The sequence below is a fragment of the Phalacrocorax aristotelis genome, chromosome 7 (assembly GCF_949628215.1).
Source record: "Phalacrocorax aristotelis chromosome 7, bGulAri2.1, whole genome shotgun sequence".
Lineage (NCBI taxonomy): Eukaryota > Metazoa > Chordata > Aves > Suliformes > Phalacrocoracidae > Phalacrocorax > Phalacrocorax aristotelis.
This window is the reverse complement of record NC_134282.1, coordinates 12,088,890-12,109,345: the sequence shown is the minus strand read 5'-3', so window position 1 is coordinate 12,109,345 and position 20,456 is coordinate 12,088,890. Positions and strand designations below refer to the sequence as shown.

General features: G+C 39.5%; 1 protein-coding gene across 7 annotated transcripts in view; it reads right to left on the bottom strand.

Moving 5' to 3' along the window:
• Nucleotides 1-1,869: 1,869 nt before the first annotated feature.
• Nucleotides 1,870-20,456, bottom strand: part of ZBTB38 (zinc finger and BTB domain containing 38) — a 31,491-nt gene continuing 12,904 nt past the window's right edge. For 3 of the 7 annotated variants that reach the window (XM_075098819.1, XM_075098817.1, XM_075098818.1), the window contains one exon: nucleotides 1,870-7,922. In XM_075098819.1, the coding sequence (XP_074954920.1) occupies nucleotides 4,347-7,922 (3,576 nt within the window). In that variant the 3' untranslated portion in view covers nucleotides 1,870-4,346. Of the gene's footprint in view, nucleotides 7,923-9,631; nucleotides 9,693-15,950; nucleotides 16,087-16,362; nucleotides 16,386-20,277; nucleotides 20,343-20,456 lie in introns of those variants that run through there. The other 4 variants (XM_075098821.1, XM_075098824.1, XM_075098820.1 and 1 more) reach the window with 4 other exon arrangements.

The following is a 20,456-nucleotide window of genomic DNA, read 5'->3' as shown; positions in this document are numbered from 1 at the left end:
CCACACAAACCTTGCCATTATTATTATGATATGACATCAAGCCATATAATCTGACAGGCACTTCTGTGCCTCATTCCTTGGTGGCTTTTCCTGCATCCAGCTTCTCCCTGCTGCTCCTTCGGCAGCAGTAAGGTTCCTTCCTCATCCCTGCGTTCCACGTGGTGGTTGGGGAAGGACAGGTATGCGTTTAAAGGTGGCGGGCAGGGCGTTGGAGGGGAATAAGCTGTTTCATCACACCAGTAACGGGTGTATTTGTATGCATGCAAAACCCAAATCTGCACAAAGACACGAGTTTGCATAAGCTGAATTTCAACCTGTCAGAAATGAGAGGTTCCTCTACAGTACAAATTGAGGATTTGATTATCTACAGTTGGCTGTCTAGTTTGGCTGCCCTGTCTGACTGGTGGCTCGTGAACTGAGGCTAACCCAGGAAGTCAGAGCTTTGATCTGAGAAATGTAGCAGGGTAGCACCCTGAGAATGAAGATAAATGCTTAAACTGTGGGTTGCGACATTTCAAAAGTTCGATCATGTGACTCTAGTTCTTCCATGGTCTCTCAAAATTTATGACTACTGTTGGAGTTTACTGTTTAACTTAGCATCGTCTTCCTTCGAAGCACAGACCTCCCATCCACATTATCAATGCAACTTTTAGTTGTGCTATTGTCTGATTTGTGACACTCCATTTTTTTTTTTAAATGCCTTGTTTTAATCTAACACACTATATTCAGAATACTGTTTCAATTGTATAATGTTCGTTTTCGGCCTCTCTGAAAGTTACATTTTAGGAGCATCTCCCTGACGGGTAGGTCTGTTCAGCTATGGAAGTGGTTAAGACAAACCCTAGTGTGCTAAATTGCAAACTTAGGGGAAAGATTTCTTCATTTAACAATGAGGATGTAAGAGGGGGTGTGTGTCTCTGCGCTGGTGAGATAACCTTTTATGTCAGCCAAGGTGTTGAATCGTCAGTGATAACTGCTATACTGAGGAAGTTTAGAACAAATAAAAGTGATGATTGACACTGGGTTACTTCATATGCTTCTGCCTGTAGTTTAGCTCTGCCATGTTATCTCATATCACAGAAGACAGCAATATCATTCAGTATATTTGTTCTGATTTGGGGTATATCATAAATGAGGACTGACTAACATTTTGTTTAGATGCACAAACTTTGGGATGATCCACTTGTCTTTTTAATTAGCATTTAAAACAGAGAAAAATATTTGTTATATATAGCAAACTTCTAAGTTTTTTTGTTTAGTTATATGTCTCTGAGGACCATCCCAAAATGGCCTGCATAATTTAGCTTAAATTTAATTTTTAATGCAAGTTACAGACTAGTGACACCTAGCTGAAGGGAGAAGTACTTTGAATATGCGTAATCTATTTTGTATGTATCTTCATATTTCCTTATGCAATTAGGTATTTGCATTCTGAACTATGTTTCTTGACAGGAGTCCCAAAAGATCCAAAGTACGGTGTGTAAAACACACAATCTATACTGCAAGGTTACTATCAGAATTGAAAAGAATTTTTTTAGTTTCGGGTCCTCATGAAAACATGTTTAAGATGTTGCAAAGTATTAAACACAGTTCACCCGTCTACCAAGCCCTCTAAGATACTGAACAGGTAGATTCTGTTCACCTCAGCATTGCGTTCACCCTTAATGGTAAGATGCCAGGAGATACCATCAGTTCCCTTGAGCTCTGGTGTGTTCTCGATTCACTGTTCTGACCTTAACAAAGGGAACATTTGGTAACGGTGTTGCTTAATCTTCTAACGAAATAACTATTAGAAGAGACATATCTCTGGATCTTATAGATTATGTAAGTATTAACATAACTTAAAAAACTGAGAGACTTACAGAAAAATAGGAAGATGTTATTTTAATTAGGCAAAAACAGAGTTATAATCACTCTTTCTAAAAATAAAATTAGACTCTTTATCAATCCTTAACATCTGCATTTAATATTTTCTTCTAAACAAAAATACAGATGCGATTATGTAGCAAATTACAGTCTTTGACAACGTATAGTATTTACCGTCTCTTATACTTACGTTAATTCTAATTTGGTCATTAATACTTGACTCATTACTGCAACGTGTTACTTGTAGTAAAAGTGCCACAATTGAACTATAAACATGACATTGCCATCTTAAAACTGCTTTGCTATAAACTGTAGAGAATATACAGAGTTACAAAGTCATTGTGTTTTTATCAAAATATACAAACCCCCCCAAACCTAACAGAAGCTATCAATATTTTTCTTATGAACGATACAGTTATAGAAAATATTTGTAAAATTATCTTTATATTTATAAATATTCTACCTTATTTGCTTTGGTCTATAATTATCATCATACAAGTCCACTTAGAAGTAATCTTTGTGTACTTTCTTGGAAACATGGTACTTTCCTGTGTTTGTTCTTCTATTATCCTTACTTAAATGGAACCAAAGCTGCCATGAAACCAAAATTTCCCAAGGGGTTCATAGCATTCACCAATGACAGAATAAATAAGTGGACTATAGTATTACTTCAATCAATACTGTGTTATCATTTCAATTGTAGTTTTATTGTACCCAAGGGGTTCATAGCATTCACCAATGATAGAATAAATAAGTGGGCTATATTATTACTTCAATCAATACTGTATTATCATTTCATTGTAATTTTATTGTACCCAAGCTATAATTTCTTTTAAAATACTCAAGAAGACAAAGTAAAAAACAAACTGTGTACCATATTTGCACATAGAATGAAGTTAAGGTTCACTAACCTTTGTCCTGACTTAATTTTTTAACACTTCATAGAGATGAACATACATGACTAACTGGAAATGCAGATAGAGTACAACAGGGCCCTACCATATAAACTGCAACTTGTACACATACACCCCCTTTGACTTTTTTGAAATCTCTTAATTAAAGTTAATCACATTTTCACAAAATACTACTAATTGTAATATTCTGGTGATGTCTTTCAGAAGCCTGTTCTCCCAATTCTGAGCAAACTGTGAAGCCATAGGGCTCACCATAACCCTTCAGCCTGGCAGGATGAGGGAGGCAGAAAGGCCAATGCTTCTTCCTCCAGCAGCCCCTTCCAGGCACCTCTCCGCTATGGGCCCATGGTGCTGGGCCAAGGGACGAAGCGTGCCTGGGGCGGGATGCTGGCATGGTTAGGGACATCACAAAGAAGGAACATACAAAGGTTAGATGTTGGATTTAAGGCCTGGGGATGACAGGGAACCCCCAAAACTGGCCCTATCCTGGTTTACCCATAGGGACTGCCTCAAGGATATATATGGAAGCAAGAATCTGAGTATTTGCATACTCCTCCCCACATCAAAGCATTTATTGGGAGTTGCTCTGGCGTTCATTGTCTAGGCATTACTCCAGGATGAGGAGGAAGACTCTGTCTAAATCTCCTCCTCTTCCCCTCAGAAGAATGGTATTTCTAAAAGACAGGACTTGCAGACCCACCAGGAGGTGGACATTTATATACAGGATTTCATTAAGCTAGGCTATTTCATGAGAACAAGTTTCTTTAGACAAATGCACCTGAATAGCTCTACCTGGCCATTGACATGGGGACTTCGGCAGTTTTGGAAGACTGGCTATTGTGAGTTCCACTGATTCTTTATTAAATGTCTCAGAGATATCATAAATCTGGAATACTTTCCACACAAGCACTCAGACTTAATGGTTATTACGGTAACTACAAAACTGAATATGGAAAGTAAAAGAGGTTTAAACTCCTGAATATGTTTTGTAAATGTTGAGTTACAGAAAAGCACGCCAGAACTCAACTGTACTTCAGCATACCCGAGTTCATGAAACATTTCCCAACTTCACTTCAGAATACATTAAATTACAATTATTTTGTTTATAAACACATTACTTTTTGTTAAAAAATGCAATATATGGTTTCTGCAGCAAAACTTCCTTCTACAGAGTACACGGTGAACCTACACATGTATTTTGCCTAGAATGATTCTGACTCAAAAACAGCACTGTAAAATAGTTCAGTGACTAGTTTCCTGTAATGCTAAGTAGAAGGGGTTTGGTTGGTCTTTTTTTTTTTCTTTTTTCTTTCTCTCCATATGTTAGAAGTCTATTGTGGCAAAAGTATTTTGGATCTTTCACATTAAGTTTGTATTATTGCAAATACTAGTATTTCTTTTTTTGTGTTATTTTTCCTTCTTTTGCGGATATTGACACATTTAGATGAAGAAATTTGATCTTAATAAATGATACAAATTTGAGTGGAGGCGTTTCCCCGTTCAATGCATCGGTATTTTCTCCAATATATAGTTTTGGATTTTTCTTCTCTTTTGCACAGCTGTCACTCAGAGTATAACTTCTGGAGTTACATTTTGTATATTTTTTACTTCGCTTCCTTCTGAGCCAAGAAAATTCGGATTTTCCAAAAGTTTAGTGCTCTCATTGCAAAACTGTTCTTTTCTATCTTGTGGACCTGCACTTTTGAACAGATGTTTCTTCTGGTGCATTCCCAGGGCAGCTGCTGTCTTGCAAATTTTGGGGCACTGAAAGCAAGCGTATCCCTTTCCATTATGCTCACGTACATGTCTTTGCTCATGGTTCCTTTTGGTAGAAAGGTACAAGAAGCTCTGAAAGCAGAACTGACAGTGGTAGCGTTTTTCTCCAGTGTGAATTCTTTCATGTATTTTGAGTGTTTCATTTAAGGTGAATGCCTTATTACAGTATTGGCAGACAAAGTCTTTGACACCCAGGTGAATACGTTCATGTTTCTGTAGATTTCCAGGAATTGAGAAACATTTACCACAGGTTTTGCAAGTGTAGGGCTTTTCCCCAGTGTGACACCTCATATGCATTTTTAAAGTGGATGGACTCTGAAATTGTTTTTGGCATAACTCACAAATGTAAGGCTTTGAAGCAGCTGCATGCCAGTGTACGTGTTCTTGAATTTCTGCAGTGGAAGATGGATCCCTTTCACAGAGCTCACAATGAAGATTAGGCATTTCTGCGTTCTCTTCCTGATTGATCACCTTTTCCTCAGGAGCATTCCTGAGTGCGTACTCTCGACTGCATGTGTTGTGGCTTTCCATAATGACGCTCTTGCTTCCGTGCTTTTTCCTCCATTTGGTCTTTTTCATTTTTCTTAGCTGTTTGGATTTCTTTTTTGGTTTGTAATTATAATAGGGTCTCCAGGGTTTATCACTGGAGTCCTGGTCACTTACATCATCACACATTTCTGTCAGCTCCAGGCATTCTGAGCTATAGAGCCTAGATGGGCTTCTTTCTTTTATTTCCATTTCTGGTTCCTCAATTAGATTGTCCTGTTTGGACTCATGTTTAGATTTTCGACCCCTTTTACAAAACAGCTTAGATCCTAATATATGTCTTTTTACAATAGCCTCATTACCAATTTTTACTGTTATTTGACAAAGAGGCGCAACATTGCTGTCTGTAGATGTTCCAGGCAAGGCAGGCTTTGCAATGTACGTTTCAGTTTTACTTGATTCTTGGACAGTATTTGTTGTTTTGCTACATGAACCTCCAGATCCTGTGATGTGCTGCATATCCTCAGTTGCTTCTGCTCTGTTGTACAGCGGTGTTTTCTTTTTCTCCTTAATAGTTTTTGATTTTGTAATGCACTTCCCATAATTATCTGACCCATATTTACAATCATTATTCACAGCCTGACTAGGTAGATTATTTGATGATTCTGTCTTACTGTTTTCTACAGACGTGACTGTTTTACTGTGCATTATTACTGATGAAACTCTGCTACTGTGCATTATAACAGAGGGTGCAGAACTGCTGTAACTGATGACAGAGGTTGAATTTTCATTCGCATTAGTTAAAGACACAACTGAGGAATCACATTCCTGAGAACCAGAGTCATTTGCAGCAGGGGAAACTCTTTTTTCAGCTGTGAAGAAGTCCCTTTGCAGGTCAGAATTTAAGATACCTACTCCCCAAGAGGAAGAATTCTGAGTATTCGTGGAAGATGCTGTATCATTACATGAAGATGTATCCAAGGCAAGAGTTCTGTTGTTTGCTATTATATTACTTTGAAAATTCAGTGGCGGTAGCTCAGAGCTAAGAGAACTCGGAATGAAACAGTTAGTAGAAGCAGTTTCGTTAACCTGGCTACTTGTTTGAACGTTTTCATATGAAGAATTTCGGTAGGACTTATAAGGTAGTCGCCTGCATTTCATAGGTAAAAGTCGATAAAGTTTGTATGGGTACATACTTGGTTTTAAGCCTCCATTGGCGGTCTTTTTATTTACTGAGAGACGATGATCAATTGCGTGGAAAGACTTCTGATGATTTTTTAGTATATAATAAGTCATAAAAGTCTCCAGACAGAAAATGCACTGATACCGTCTTTCTCCAGTGTGCCAGATCTCATGTCTGGTACGATACTCAGCTAATGCAAATACTTTATTGCAGTAGTGACAAGGATATGTTCTTCTCCATGAATGAACATTTGCATGTCTTCGAAGGCTAGACAACGTTACGTAACTGCGCTTGCAAACGATGCATGTATATAATATCTGCCCATCAACGACTTTAACCAAATGATCGGTTTCTGGTAAAGTGCAGTTTGCATTAGAATAATCAGTGATGCTGTTTTCAGACAATAGAGGCTCTGCATTTGCATATGAACTTCCATTCCTTCCATCTGTAGCAGTATAGTTATCTGCAAAATTTTGTTCGTTTCCATTGTGCACCGTTAAGTTACCTGATCTCATGCAGACTTGCTCATGACTTTCCAGTATATTTAGATTTGCAAATGGTTTGCTGCAGTATTTGCATATGAAACCTTCCTGATGCTCTGAATGGAGCTGGAGATGACTACTGAGCAACACCCTATCATTGAATGATTTTGCACAACAGTTACAGTTGTAAACAGGTGGAACAACAGTTGCCGCGGATCCAGAGACATTAGCAGAATTGTTTTCCTCTTCTCTGGATAAATGAAAATCTCCTGCTTTATTCTGAGGTTTTGGAAAAGAAATAATTGTCTGATCAGTAACTGCTTCGTGTTGGGCTTCTGTAGTGGTCACTGTAGAGGCCGGTACTTTTGCTATAGGCAAAACAGTACCCTGGGGCTTAAAGGCTGTCTTAGGAGTACTACATGCTTGTTTTCCCGGCTGAATGAGTGGTGTGGCTTGGAGATTTTCATAGTGGTCTTCACCCATCTTGTATGAAGGGCTGCTGTCCTGTTCAAGAAAAGGTGTTCCTTGAAAAGTATCTCCCCCAGAAGAAACTGCATAGGAATGTTCGGCCAGAGTACTGGCTGGCTCAGCATCTTTGCAGACTTCACTTCTGTCGAGGCTGATGGGTGCTTGTATTGCCTCAGATACCTTTTTAAAGCTTGCCCTCAAATCAAGAGGAGAAAACAAAGTGTTTTCAGTTTCAAAAATTGAGAATGCATTTGTAATTCGTGGTCCATTTGTCACAGCGGAGTCTTCATGTCTCTTTTCATGTTTTTCCTCTTTTACAGACCCTTTTTCATTGATACAGTATGCATAGGGGCAGGGGGAACTTGAAAAATTAACATCTGTAAGATCTTCTAGAAATGATATGCCCAGTTTTTTCCCTGCAGCTGCAAGGTCCGTTACAGTCTCCTGCCTCTTAACAACTACTGTGGAACTGTAGATGTAATTCAGTATTTCTGTAAATACTTCAGCTTTGAGATCATCTAACTCCAGTACATGACCTGAAATACAGATAGTACGGCTCCAAAAAATGTTTTTAAAGTAAAGGCTTGAAGCTGCCAGCACATTACTATGGGCTTTAAATTTGGTATCCTCCACAATTATGGTGACATCACATAAAATACCCCGAATGCGCTGTTCATTTAGAATAGAAAGTACAGTGTCACTGTGGAAGTCGTCCTTGAGATCCTTTGAATGGGACATGACTGTCATCTGCAAGAAAAAAAAAAAGTAAATATATTTAGAAGGCATTTTTCATCCATTGCAAGAACAGATGTTTATAGTTCTATATGTATTCTATTCTATATTTATTTTAGACATATTTTTAATTTATTAACTTTTAAATTTTAAGAATGAGTAAAATTTTGTCATAGCATTTCAGGTTGAAGTCATCTTAGGTTCACTCACGCCAACAATACTGAAGGCAACGCACGGACAGATCAAGCATGCAGGAACACCCACAGCGCCTCAGCAGGAGGCAGAGGATCTTCTCCGTCCCGGCATGGGTCTGTCACCCACTCCATGCCTTTCACTGGGGACCACAGCCACCAGCTTTCTGCTGTGTGTGCCAGCAGGTGCATCTGCTCAGCTCACACTGAATGACTCCCTGAACCCTTGAGGTAATTCCCCCAGCATGTGGTTGAGGTATTTGGTAGACATTATGGGGAAGGCTGAATTGCTGTGGTTGTGTGGATACTGAGGACATTTTCTGGGGCTGTTTTCAGACAATGACTTTACAACACAACTGCATTTGATCCCCTTATTAAGTTGATATTTAAAACAGGGATCAGAGATCCCATGCAATAAAGTTTCTGTTGCAGGGTAAGGCTTTATAAACAAACGAATACACAAGCAATTCAGTTTTGTAAACAATAGCGGAGTATGTATAACACTATTAAGGTAGACAGAATATTATTTTTTAAATAGTGATTAAATTTTATTAAATAGTTTACACTTACTTTAAAATGACTGAAAATTTATAAGTAACTGAATTTATACAGTCAGTAAGTAAAACAAATAGAGTAATAGAAGGTGTTTTCTTCAGTTATAGTTTAGATTTTTAGAGTTTACACTTTATAATTTCAGAGTCTGTTCTTAATTACTACCAAATAATAAGATTTCATTGCAAGGGTAAATAGCATTAAATAACTGCCAATTTTTAATAATGAGGTTTAATGCTGACAAAAAAATGTTTGGATTAGCCAGGCTATTACTGTATGAATATACTGGTTTATTTAACTGAGATAAAAGATGCAAAATATGAGTGAAAAATAAGACTGGGGAAAAATTATGTATTTGACAGTATGTATCTGGAAAAAATCTCTGACTTAACCAGATTATTTTTTTGTTTTGTTCAAATTCAGATCTGTACAATATAATGATGTTTGTTCCTTTTTTTCCATCTCTGAGTAGTGTTCTAAACTACTACTGCCCATTTCTGACTTCAAGTCATGAAGAAATAGTTGTCGTAGTGGCACTTACCAATCACTAAGACAGACCATTTTCTTTCAACTTGTGGAATCAAAATGCTCCTTAAAGAAAATCACCAACTACAGATATTTTGTAAGCGAGGCTAAAATGTTACCACACTGTAGGGCTCTAAGAAATTAGGAATACCTTCTAAACATTCTAGTGTTGTCCCAAATACTTGGGTCCATTACCCGATTGCATATGCACCGCCCAATTTACACAGAGAATTGACGTAATTTCCTTTATTACCTTAAATGCCCAGGTACAGGTGCCAGGTACAAACTAGAACACTGTTGGTGTAAACTAGCAGTTATACACTGTTAGTTTACAGTGTATTTACAGTTAGTTACAGATATACACAAGATATCTAATCCAATAATTGCTAAATGATTGTTTAAAATTCTTTGCTGACCATGTAAATAACTATGCATGCCCGCTGTGATTTTGCAGACCTTTACTTCCTCAACCTTTTGGGTCGGCGGATTTCTTGAGCAGGGGGGTCTTGCAGTCAGTGGTCGTGATCTCCCCCTGCTGGAATTACCTTTCCCCCAGTTTCACTTAAATTTGGCAACACTCGACAGTCCTTCACAGGCTGTTAACAGAGCAGACTATCATTCACTTTGGGGTTTTTTGTTCTGAGACAGAGCTATCCTGTTCCACTCTGCCCTAGCATTGTTAGGGTAAAGTGAGGTAAGTTAATCTTTATCGATGTCAATTCCCCCCTTTGAGACTTCATTTGACGTCCTAATCTTTGACAAGTCTCACCTCTATTTTTTACCACTAACACATACGATCGAGATGGTTGTCTAGTGATAAGGGGTTTTAGACATCCAAACATGATACAGACAATTAGCATGTTTGGATTTTCCCTTACAAAATATATTGCAACTATTGGTAAAACTAAACATGCTAACTATTATTAACAGGGTTTTTTTATACAATCAAATTCATCATAAGAATTTTCAATGTCTCAAACACAATTCATAAACTTGTAACTTAAAAATGGCAGCGATTGTCCAAGTATAAAAAGGTCAGTCGTTAACTTGTCTTTGAAATTTTTAATTTCAGCTCTCCTGTGGACTCCAAAGTCCACTGTTTCTGCTCTGGGAGTGGTGCCTTCTTAACTCTTGTACAATGAATCCAAGAATCCACCCCTTCTACCTTCACTGCTGTGTAAGTTCTTAGCAACACAGAATATGGTCCTTTCCCTTTTCCTTTAATGGTTCATCCTTCCAAGTCGGTATGTAGACTAGGTCTCTGGGCTCAAAGGGATGAACAGGGGTATTCAACAGTAACGGTGTAGTACAGGTAGAGGTAGGGCCTCTACCCATTTAAGATGGGCTTCCTGACGTAATTTTGAAATTTGTCTTTTAAGAGTTTGATTCATTCATTCTACTTTACCGCTGGGCTGAGGTCTCCATGGCATACAGAGATTCATTTTATCTTTAGAAATTTAGATACTCCCTGTACTACTTCTGCTATGGAATGAGGTCCATTATCTGAAGCTATTCCCTGTGGGATACCAAATCTTGGAATAATTTCTTTTAGCTTTATCTTAACCACTTCTCAGCCTCTACTGGTGCGACAGGGAAAAGCTTCAGGCCAACCAGAAACGGTATCTACTAAAACTAGCAGATATTTGTATTGATTATACCTAGGTTACTCTGAGAAATCTACTTGCCAATGTGCTCCAGGCATTATTCCTTGTTGACTATCTCCTCCTCATGTCTTCTTTTCAATTTTTAGATTATTCACACAGCATACTGGGCATTTCTTTACCACTAGATCTGCAAGGCGCTGCATTTTTTTGTCCTATGACGTATTTTTTTTGCATCAAGAACCAATGCATCAGAGCCCATATGTGTTTCCTGGTGTAATTTCTTCAATACAAATTCCACTGTCCTTTCAGGAATTTGGAGTTGTTTTAAAGGTGTCATCCACCATCTTTCTTCGATTTTGGTACAGTCTAGTTGTTCAGCCAGTTGATCTTCTCTTTCTGTGTACTGTGGAGGAGTTAAATCTAAGCAACGCTCTGGAATTAAGAGCTCCTTCTACCTTCAGTGTTTTTTAGGGTTGCCCCTTTGGCAGCTGTATCTGCTCTCCGATTTCCTCTGATTACCTCGCTGTTTCCCTTCTGGTATGCCTTAAGTGAATTATTGCAACTTTTTCTGGCTGTAAAACAACTTGTAACAATTTCATGATTTCAGCACCACATTTAACAGGAGTTGCTTGTGAGTTTAGGAGGCCCCTTTCGTTCCAATTTGGAGGATGGACAACTCCAAAGGCATATTTTGAGTCAGGTGACATCGTCCTGCTCCAGCAAGACAGTCTGGTATTTATCCAATCTGCTAGGAGAAATCAATGGTCTCCCTTATTTTCTAGGAGAGACATCACAGCATGGGGTACAAATACAGTTATATGTTGTCCCACAGTCACTTTCCTGGCCTGTTCAATCAAAATCACTGCTGCAGCAACAGCTCTCAGGCAAGCAGGCCATCCTCTACTGCCTTCATCCAACTGTTACAAAAATACCCCACAGGTCTCCTCCAACTTCCCAACATTTGGGTTAGCACTCCCAAGGCTACTTGCTGCCTGTCACGTACATACAGCTAAAAGGGTTTCTCCAAATTTGGAAGTCTTAATTGCAGGAGCTTCCATTGGTCTTTTCTTGATTTCATCAAACCCTTTTTGGCATTCAGCATTCCATTCCAACAGCTCTTCTGGCCCTTTAATAGCAGCATATAATGGTTTAGCAATCAACCCAAAATTAGGGATCCACAGCCAACACCATCCAGCCATAGCCAAAAATCCTCTTAATTGTTTCTTTTTGAGGTAGGTACTGCAATTCTACACATTGCTTCTTTTTGTTCTGCACTTAACTCCCTCTGTCCCTGCATTACATCAAATCCCAAATATTGAACTGTCTTTTACTATTTGTACTTTTTTCCTAAAGACACAATATCCTGCAAGTCCTAAGAAATTCAGTAAACTAATTGTAGCTTCAAGGCACTCATTGTAATTATTTGAACCAATTAATAAGTCATCAACGTACTGTAAATTATATGTTCATTATCACCTTGCCATTGTTCCAAATCTTTTGCCAATACACTGCCAAATAACGTGGGGCTATTCTTGAATCCTTATGGCAGTACAGTCCAACATAATTGGGTTTCTGTCCGGTAGACAGATTTTCCCATTTGAAAGCAAAATGAGTTGATTCTGTGCACCCACTGAGATGGAAAAGCAAGCATCTTTCAGATCTAGAACTGTAAAATACATATTATTTTCAGGGATAGAAGCAAGCAGTGTATACAGGTTTGGTACCACAGGGTAGATATTGACTGTCCAAATGTTAATGTCTTGCAAGTCTTGTGCTAATCTATATTCTTGAGAATTAGGTTTTCTTACTGGTAAGATGGGGGTATTAAATTCTGATTGACATTCTCATAACAGTCCATATTCTAAGAAGGAGTTGATAAGTGGTTCCAGTTTTCTCCTCCTTTCCAATTTTATAGGGTATTGTTTTTTTCTTACTGTTGGAGCTTCAGGTTTCAATTCAATTCTAAGTGGAGTTTTATTCTTTGCCCGTCCTGTTTTTCCCAATGCCCGTGCCATACCAATGGTGTTACTGCATTCAATATTTCTTCAGGAATATTTGCATTTTCATCACTGTCGCATTGAGTCAACAAACATATCTGTGCCTTCCAAGTGTTTTCTGGGGGAATATCTAACTGTACAGAATTTTCAGAGAAAGTTATTTATATATTCAATATACATAATAAATCTTGCCCTAACAGTGGCAGGGGACACTCCGTCATACAGAGAAAGGAATGAGTTACCGTAATATTTCCAATTTTACACTCTATTGGTTGCAAAAATTATTTTAGAGTCCTTTTCCTGGTGGCACCAATTACACTAGTTTTAACTTCTTCAATAGGTGAAGAAATTTGGCAGAAAATAAACCCCCTTGCAGTCCAGCTGGTCCTCAGATGTCAGAGGGGCTGGGCTTAGAGTCTGAGTGATACCTGATTCAGCACTGTCAGTCCGATCACATTCAATACACTGAACTATCATGATTACAGATTCACTAACAGCACGGTCACTATTAGTCTAGTTGTGCTCAATGGCTCTTCACGGCCAGATTCACTAATAGTGCAGTTTACTGAAGCAACAGAAATACTGTTTTATCAGATTGCTGGTGATAAATGCACTGTCTGCAAAGCACATGCAAGCATAAAGCGCTGAAATACAAATTAACAAGCAGGTTCTCTAAATTTTCTGGGGAATCACTCGATTTAACGAAGTGTTCGAGTCCTACCCAATAGGTGTCTATGGGGTCCTGACCCTGGGACCAGACTAACATCAAGGGTCTGCTGAAGAGGGAATCGCACAATGAGGCCGAGGTGAGGGGCTGGACTAGGTGAAGACTTAGTAGTCAGCCCTCGCTTAGCCCCCAGCCCCAACTGTACAAACTCCAATAATATGCCTCTGCCACTCCCTACAGTGCTTATCGGCTGCCACAAAGTTAGGCCTAAACTTAGGTCAATAGCCTAGACAGTTTCTAACAGAACACCCTCGGGGAAGTATTTAAACCAAATCAAGAAGCTGTCACGCACTTACAGCTGAACACTAATCACAAGCGCAACTCGTGGTTGGGGGTTTAGTTGTGTTGCTCTTTTAAATTACAGAAGCATGAACATTTTTGCTAAACCATGAGGCCTTCCCGTCCCCATCCCATCATTTCACTACCCAAACAGCCCCTGTTCAGCTCCAAAAGGCATAGCAGGGTATGCTGTGGCAATTAAGACTCTGGGTACAAAGATATGTTTGGACTAGGGGCTTTACACCAGCTCCAGCACATAAAATTGGAGATTGGGAGCAACTTGGTGGAGCTCCCTCTGAGCTGACCCGAGACCCCCACCACCTTTGACCTTGCCGCAGACAGCTGGACCACCAAACAGGTTGTATCCTCCTTCCCCTGATCTCACGTGTCTTCGCCTACCAACTTTTGTCTTATTATGTATTGCACTTACTCTGTGGGTTAAAATGACTTGCTTAAGGACAGTAGAAAATCTATTAAGTTGTGGTCTATGTGAACCGCCTGACATCTCATCAGTGACGTGCGTTAATAAGCAGAATCTGTCTCGCTATGGGTAATAATCTGGGAACAGCGTATGACAGCGTCCCTGGGGGGGCAGGAAGAGAGGTTCAGCCCGTCGACTGATCCTACTAGTCTGCAATATTTTCCCTCACATCCCTCTTCCTTGAGGTCATTTTATACTACTTCACATTTAGGTGGAGCTTGAGTGACTCTAGTCATACATACTTTTGTTACTGATTGGTGTAGAAATCCCTTGCTTTGCTTTAAAGTTTTAGACTAGGAGAAATTCAGAGTGCACGCTCAGTGAAGGGTGGTCGTACTTTGGATGTGGGCAACTTCATGTGTTTTGGTATTATAATGAGGTTATAACGAGCAAAGTTCATCCAGGCATGATTTTGCAACTGTACAGTGCTGGCCATGGCATGGTTCCACGGTTCCATCTAGTTCCCATACCTGCAGTGATTTATGGATGAGCTTGGCTGCGAAGCCTTTGTTCCACTCCCTCCAAACTCTCTCTCAGAGCTAGTACACCGAGCTCCCCCAGTGTTGCCAACATCTAGGATTGCAGGTTGTGTTGCTTAGGGAACAGTCACTGAACCAATTTTCAGCATGCGAACTGTATTTCACCCAGGAAGTTAACTTTTATGAAATGTGGATATAATGTTAGCCTCAATAATTTCACCACCAGTAATTATTCCACATCCCACTATCTATTAAAAAAATAATAATCTGTTCTTTCATTCCCCAGCTTTACTGGAACCAGAGGATCAGCTGGGGAAACCTTAACAGATTCCTCCAGTCTCCTTCAATCTAATCCTACTTCTGCCTGTACCTCCGTGGCTGTCTCCATCCCTTTTTCCTGACTATTCAACTGATGTGGGCATTTTTTTTTCCAATGACCATGCTGCTTCCAGTGAGCACACTGATCAGGTCCTAAAGGGTTATCGCACCGATTCCCCCTCGAATTTCCACAGCCTCCTCCTTGGCCCCTAAATCCACTTGGTGAATTGCCCCTGCCTCTTTCTCTGCCCTTCTCTTGTCCTTCTGCCAAAGCAGCTAACAAGGAAGCTTATAGCTTTGTCTTTTTTTCTTTATGTTTTTCTTCCACTTCATTCCGATTATTACAAACTTTATATGTAATTGACATCAATTGTGAAATTGTCATTCTGTCTGCACCATCCACTTCTTGCATTCTCTTCCTGATGGTCAACACCAATTGGCCAATGAACAACATATTTAACAATTTAATATTACTAGCATCATCCAGATCCAAATTTGTCCATTTTTGAGCTACTTCACACTATCTTCCACATGGTATTATGGTCGCCATTAATAACAATATCTTTTCAATGCATCTTTTGTCATGGGGTCCCCACCAAGTTTATTCCAATGTTTTAGAATGCATCGTGGAGAAGAACAAAGGGGTGTCTCTTGAGGTGCAGCAGGGCCTATTTTGGTACCAAAAAGAGTTTCCTAGCCACTGCTACATATCTTTCCTGATATGCCTTACACAGGGCAAACCTGCTTCTGAAGTGGGACTCGAACCCATATGGACTCAAAACAATTATAAACAAATATTTGCAGCTTCCCAAGAGATTTCACCTGTCCCCCCTTTTCCCAATATTTGAAAGCATCTCTTTTCAATAGCTTTGCACCGTGGTATTGCTTACCACCTGACTGCAGGAGAGGAGCCAATGGAGTCCCCAGTCAACAGGTTGGTGTGCGCTGGAATCCACTCCGTTCCTTTCTCCCCGTCAGGTACGGCAAAACTAACCAGGCAAAGCTGTCAGTACTGTCCCATCTGGGTCACCAGAAAACTGCTGTCTCAACAGCTTGGGTCCATTACCCAGTGTGTGTCACCCAATTTACACACAGAGCCAAGGTAATTTCCTTTATTACCTTCAATGCCCAGGTACGGTACAAACCAGCACACCATTAGTGTAAACTAACAGTTATTTATACACAAGATATTAACATATTTAATCACCTAATACATATAAATTTTCATTCTGTTAAATGATTAGTTAAAATTCTTTGACAGCCACATAAAAAACTACGCATGCCCGCTGTGATTTTGCAGACCTTTGCTTCCTCAACCTTTTGGGTCGGCGGATTTCTTGAGCAGGGGGGTCTTGCAGTCAGTGGTCCTGATCTCCCCCCTGCTGGAATTACCTTTCCCCCAGTTTCACTTAAATTTGGCAACACTCGACAGTCCTTCACAGGCTGTTAACAGAGCAGACTATCATTCACTTTGGGGTTTTTTGTTCTGAGACAGAGCTATCCTGTTCCACTCTGCCCTAGCATTGTTAGGGTAAAGTGAGGTAAGTTAATCTTTATCGATATCAATGTGTTTGTTTACTACATTTATATGGCTTAAAGTAAGAGATGTTTATTTATTTGGATGATAACCTGGGATTCACAGTAGTTAGGTATGGTTATCTGCTTTGGGTTAGTATCTGAAAACACATACATAATTGTGGATAGTTTTTAGCATATCGAGTCTTCTACAGGAAGAATACTGACAAGAACACTTTTCATCAAGCAAACAGCCACTACCCCATAATCAAGTCTTTTTTTTTTCTCATTGACGATGCCTGAGATAACACCTGACTTGCTCATGTGATGTGGTATTAGAAACCAACCATCAGACATCAAAAACATTTCACAACAGGAGCTATTGATAGAGTTATTCCTGAGTATAGGAAATAAATTATGTCAACTCTACCTCCCAGTGAAGTGCCCCACAGGAACTTGCCTGTGTTTTTTTTCCCCCCTCTTTATTGGAGGCAGCTGGTTTTAGTTCAAAGAAACATCATCTGACATACTGTTTGCTAAATATATCAGACTGCTACTTCTATACTAAGAGGCATTTATAAGCAAGGCCTACAAACTCAAGTGTTTTTAGTAAAAGTCTTATGATTCAACTAGTCATTTCAAAATGTACCCTCCTAAGGAGAAAAGTAAATATTTTTGAGTTCTACTTGAATGTACACAGATTGCCACTTTTTGCAGTCCTGGATATTTTGGTATGCTCGGAAAAACACCAAACTAGATTCCTTGTGTAAAGATAGTAGAAACTATCATTTGCCTTTTGGACGTTTAGATTTTTTGCTGTGGGCTAAGGCATCTGCTACATATTTCTCCAGAAAGTTACACAGAAAAATTCCAGAGGAAATCGATTTTCAGAGCCAACACTTATTGCTTCCCTGTTTCAACCCAGGCATCCCCCAAATAGTCCATTTATTCATGTGTGTAATGATTCTCTACTGCCTTTTATTTTTACTATCTTGCTTCTTGAATTTGTGAAAAATGTGTCTGAAATACTATGAAATCAGAATGCTCTACCTAGCAGACACATAAATGGAATCTTTTAGGAATATTTTACATTCCATTTGCAGTTCATACTGCAAAAAGAAAACCTGCTCTTCAGTTCCCAAGGGTGCTCCAACATACACAGAGATCAAACTTTTCAGATGTATTTTTATTATTATTATTTTTTTTTATTAATACACTGGAAAGTCTATCTGGAATGCTAATATTCTTCTGTATGATTTTTATTGTAGAATTATGGAAGAAATTCTAGTATTATTTATAAACATTGCCCATAACATATATAAATACCGTTTGACCTATTAAAGGTCAACAAAACTCTTCAGCCTACTAAGCCATCCTTTTTTGGCACAGATGTGTGTGTTATTTTGATACTTTTTTGCTCTCAATCCAGACATAAATAATTTCTTAGGAATCTGAACAGTACCTTTGTAGAACTTAATAGTCTTCGGTGCTCCTATAACTATAGCTTTTGAACAGCAGGATTTCTGATTGGGAGTTACCTTACTATTTGCAGTTTTTCTGCAAAAACAATAACAGACATAACCTGTCATTAGAAGTTGTTGAATCCCTTTGAGAAATAAGATTTAAATATTAATCTGAAACTTAAGTGTAATGGTCAGTAGGTTGATTAAGCTATAACGTTACCTTTTCTGACATCAACAGAGTACCTCTCCAGGACAATAGTCGTCAGTGAAAATAAGTAAGATCAGAGACTGATGCATCCACACACATATTTGACAACTTATGCCTCACAGACAACACTGCTAATTATAAATACTAGAGCAGCCAGCTCCACATGGCCACTGCAGAGGGAAGAAGCTACTGTTCATTTTTATATTAATATTAGTTTGAAGTATCAAAGAGATGACAAGGAGTTTTACTGGCTACTAAATATAACAAATATAAGATTTTTTACTACCAAAGAAAAAAAACAATATTCCTAGATTGTAACAGTTTAACTTTTGCTAAACTTCTGCAATCCACTGCCAGGCAAGCATGCCCCATTACATATGAGAAGAGATTCTTTTACTCCAGTCACCTAAATTCAAAAGACAAACTAGTGGCATCAATAAAAAAATCACTAGGGCCAGTTGCTAGTACCCAGGCAAAATCAAAGTCCAGCAAGATACCTGATAAACCGTAATAACAGTTCTCTCCCTGTTTTCTTATTCCATGCATTTCTACTGGGATTTTAAAGATGCTACCATTTTCTGGTACATACCAACGTGACACTTGGAAGCAGGTTCACTCCATAATTCTCTTACGCTCGGTTTCATGCCACCCTATTAACATAATTTAAAGGCTCTCTCTATTTTGTTTCTGGCCTGTTTCTCCAGCTGAGAAGGAACATTTACCTGTATCTAGCTCTCCTAAAGGGCGCTATTTTGTTGCAGAGCAGAAACGATGTCGATAAAGATTAACTTACCTCACTTTACCCTAACAATGCTAGGGCAGAGTGGAACAGGATAGCTCTGTCTCAGAACAAAAAACCCCAAAGTGAATGATAGTCTGCTCTGTTAACAGCCTGTGAAGGACTGTCGAGTGTTGCCAAATTTAAGTGAAACTGGGGGAAAGGTAATTCCAGCAGGGGGGAGATCAGGACCACTGACTGCAAGACCCCCCTGCTCAAGAAATCCGCCGACCCAAAAGGTTGAGGAAGCAAAGGTCTGCAAAATCACAGCGGGCATGCGTAGTTTTTTATGTGGCTGTCAAAGAATTTTAACCAATCATTTAACAGAATAACAATGAATATGTATTAGATTATTCAATATGTTAATTTCTTGTGTATAAATAACTGTTAGTTTACAGTAACAGTGTGCTGATTTGTTCCTGGCTCCTGTACCTGGGCATTTAAGGTAATAAAACAAATCACCTCGACTCTGTGTGTAAACAGGGCGACGCACACCAGATGACCCAAGTTGCTGGGGACAACTGAAACGGGTGGGGATCACAAACAAAGCAAAATCTAAACAAAACTGAGTACACACACACCCCACATCCACCCCAGCTCTACTACCCTGGTCTTGCCTGTCTGGACACCTACTGTCCAACCACCGCTTTTATTACGACAGCTGAGTTTTTTATGGAATCGCTTCACCAGCCCCATCTGGGCAGTACGGCTACGCAGGGCTGCCTCGACCAGGGTCCCTTCAGCCTCCTTCAAGCATGCAGGGAAGTTTTAATGATGTCTAATTATGTTTAATAGCTTGCACTGGCATGCAGCTTAGTGCTCCAGTCAACACAGCTACGCATTATTTCTACATTTTTTTTTCTCTTTTAGACTCTCGCTGCTTGCATCCTTCCCTATTAATATAGAATACTTACCTTTTCTCTTTGTTATAGTCTTTAAAACATATATAGGCTATAGGCTTTAAAACATTTATTTTGGCCTCACACTGTTTCCTCTAACTTTTAATTCAGACGGCTGGAGTGCGAGGGTGGAATTTGGCATACGAATACTATTATGTTATACATATAAACATATTATGCTAGTATCAGGTCTCTGAAGCCAGCAGATGAGCCATTCTGTCAGAGTCGTAATTCTTTCCTATTATCAGCATCCCTAACTCATTCTCTCACTTCCCACTTTACACTTCCTGCGACCATTTCTCATCGCACGGAAAGCAGCCCCTAAGACCCTGTCAGCGCTCAGAGCAAGCTTACGCTCGTCGGTAAGTGACGTCTCCCGCTTCGGAACCCAGGGCGAGCCCCGTCTCCGCAACAACGCGCCCGGTAACTGAGACGGCCTAAAAATAATTTAAAAAAAAAAAAAAGCCCCCCTCCCCCCGCATGTCCGGTCTCCCCGGTACCGGAAGGCTCCGGCCTCTCGCCCCCGTCCCCGC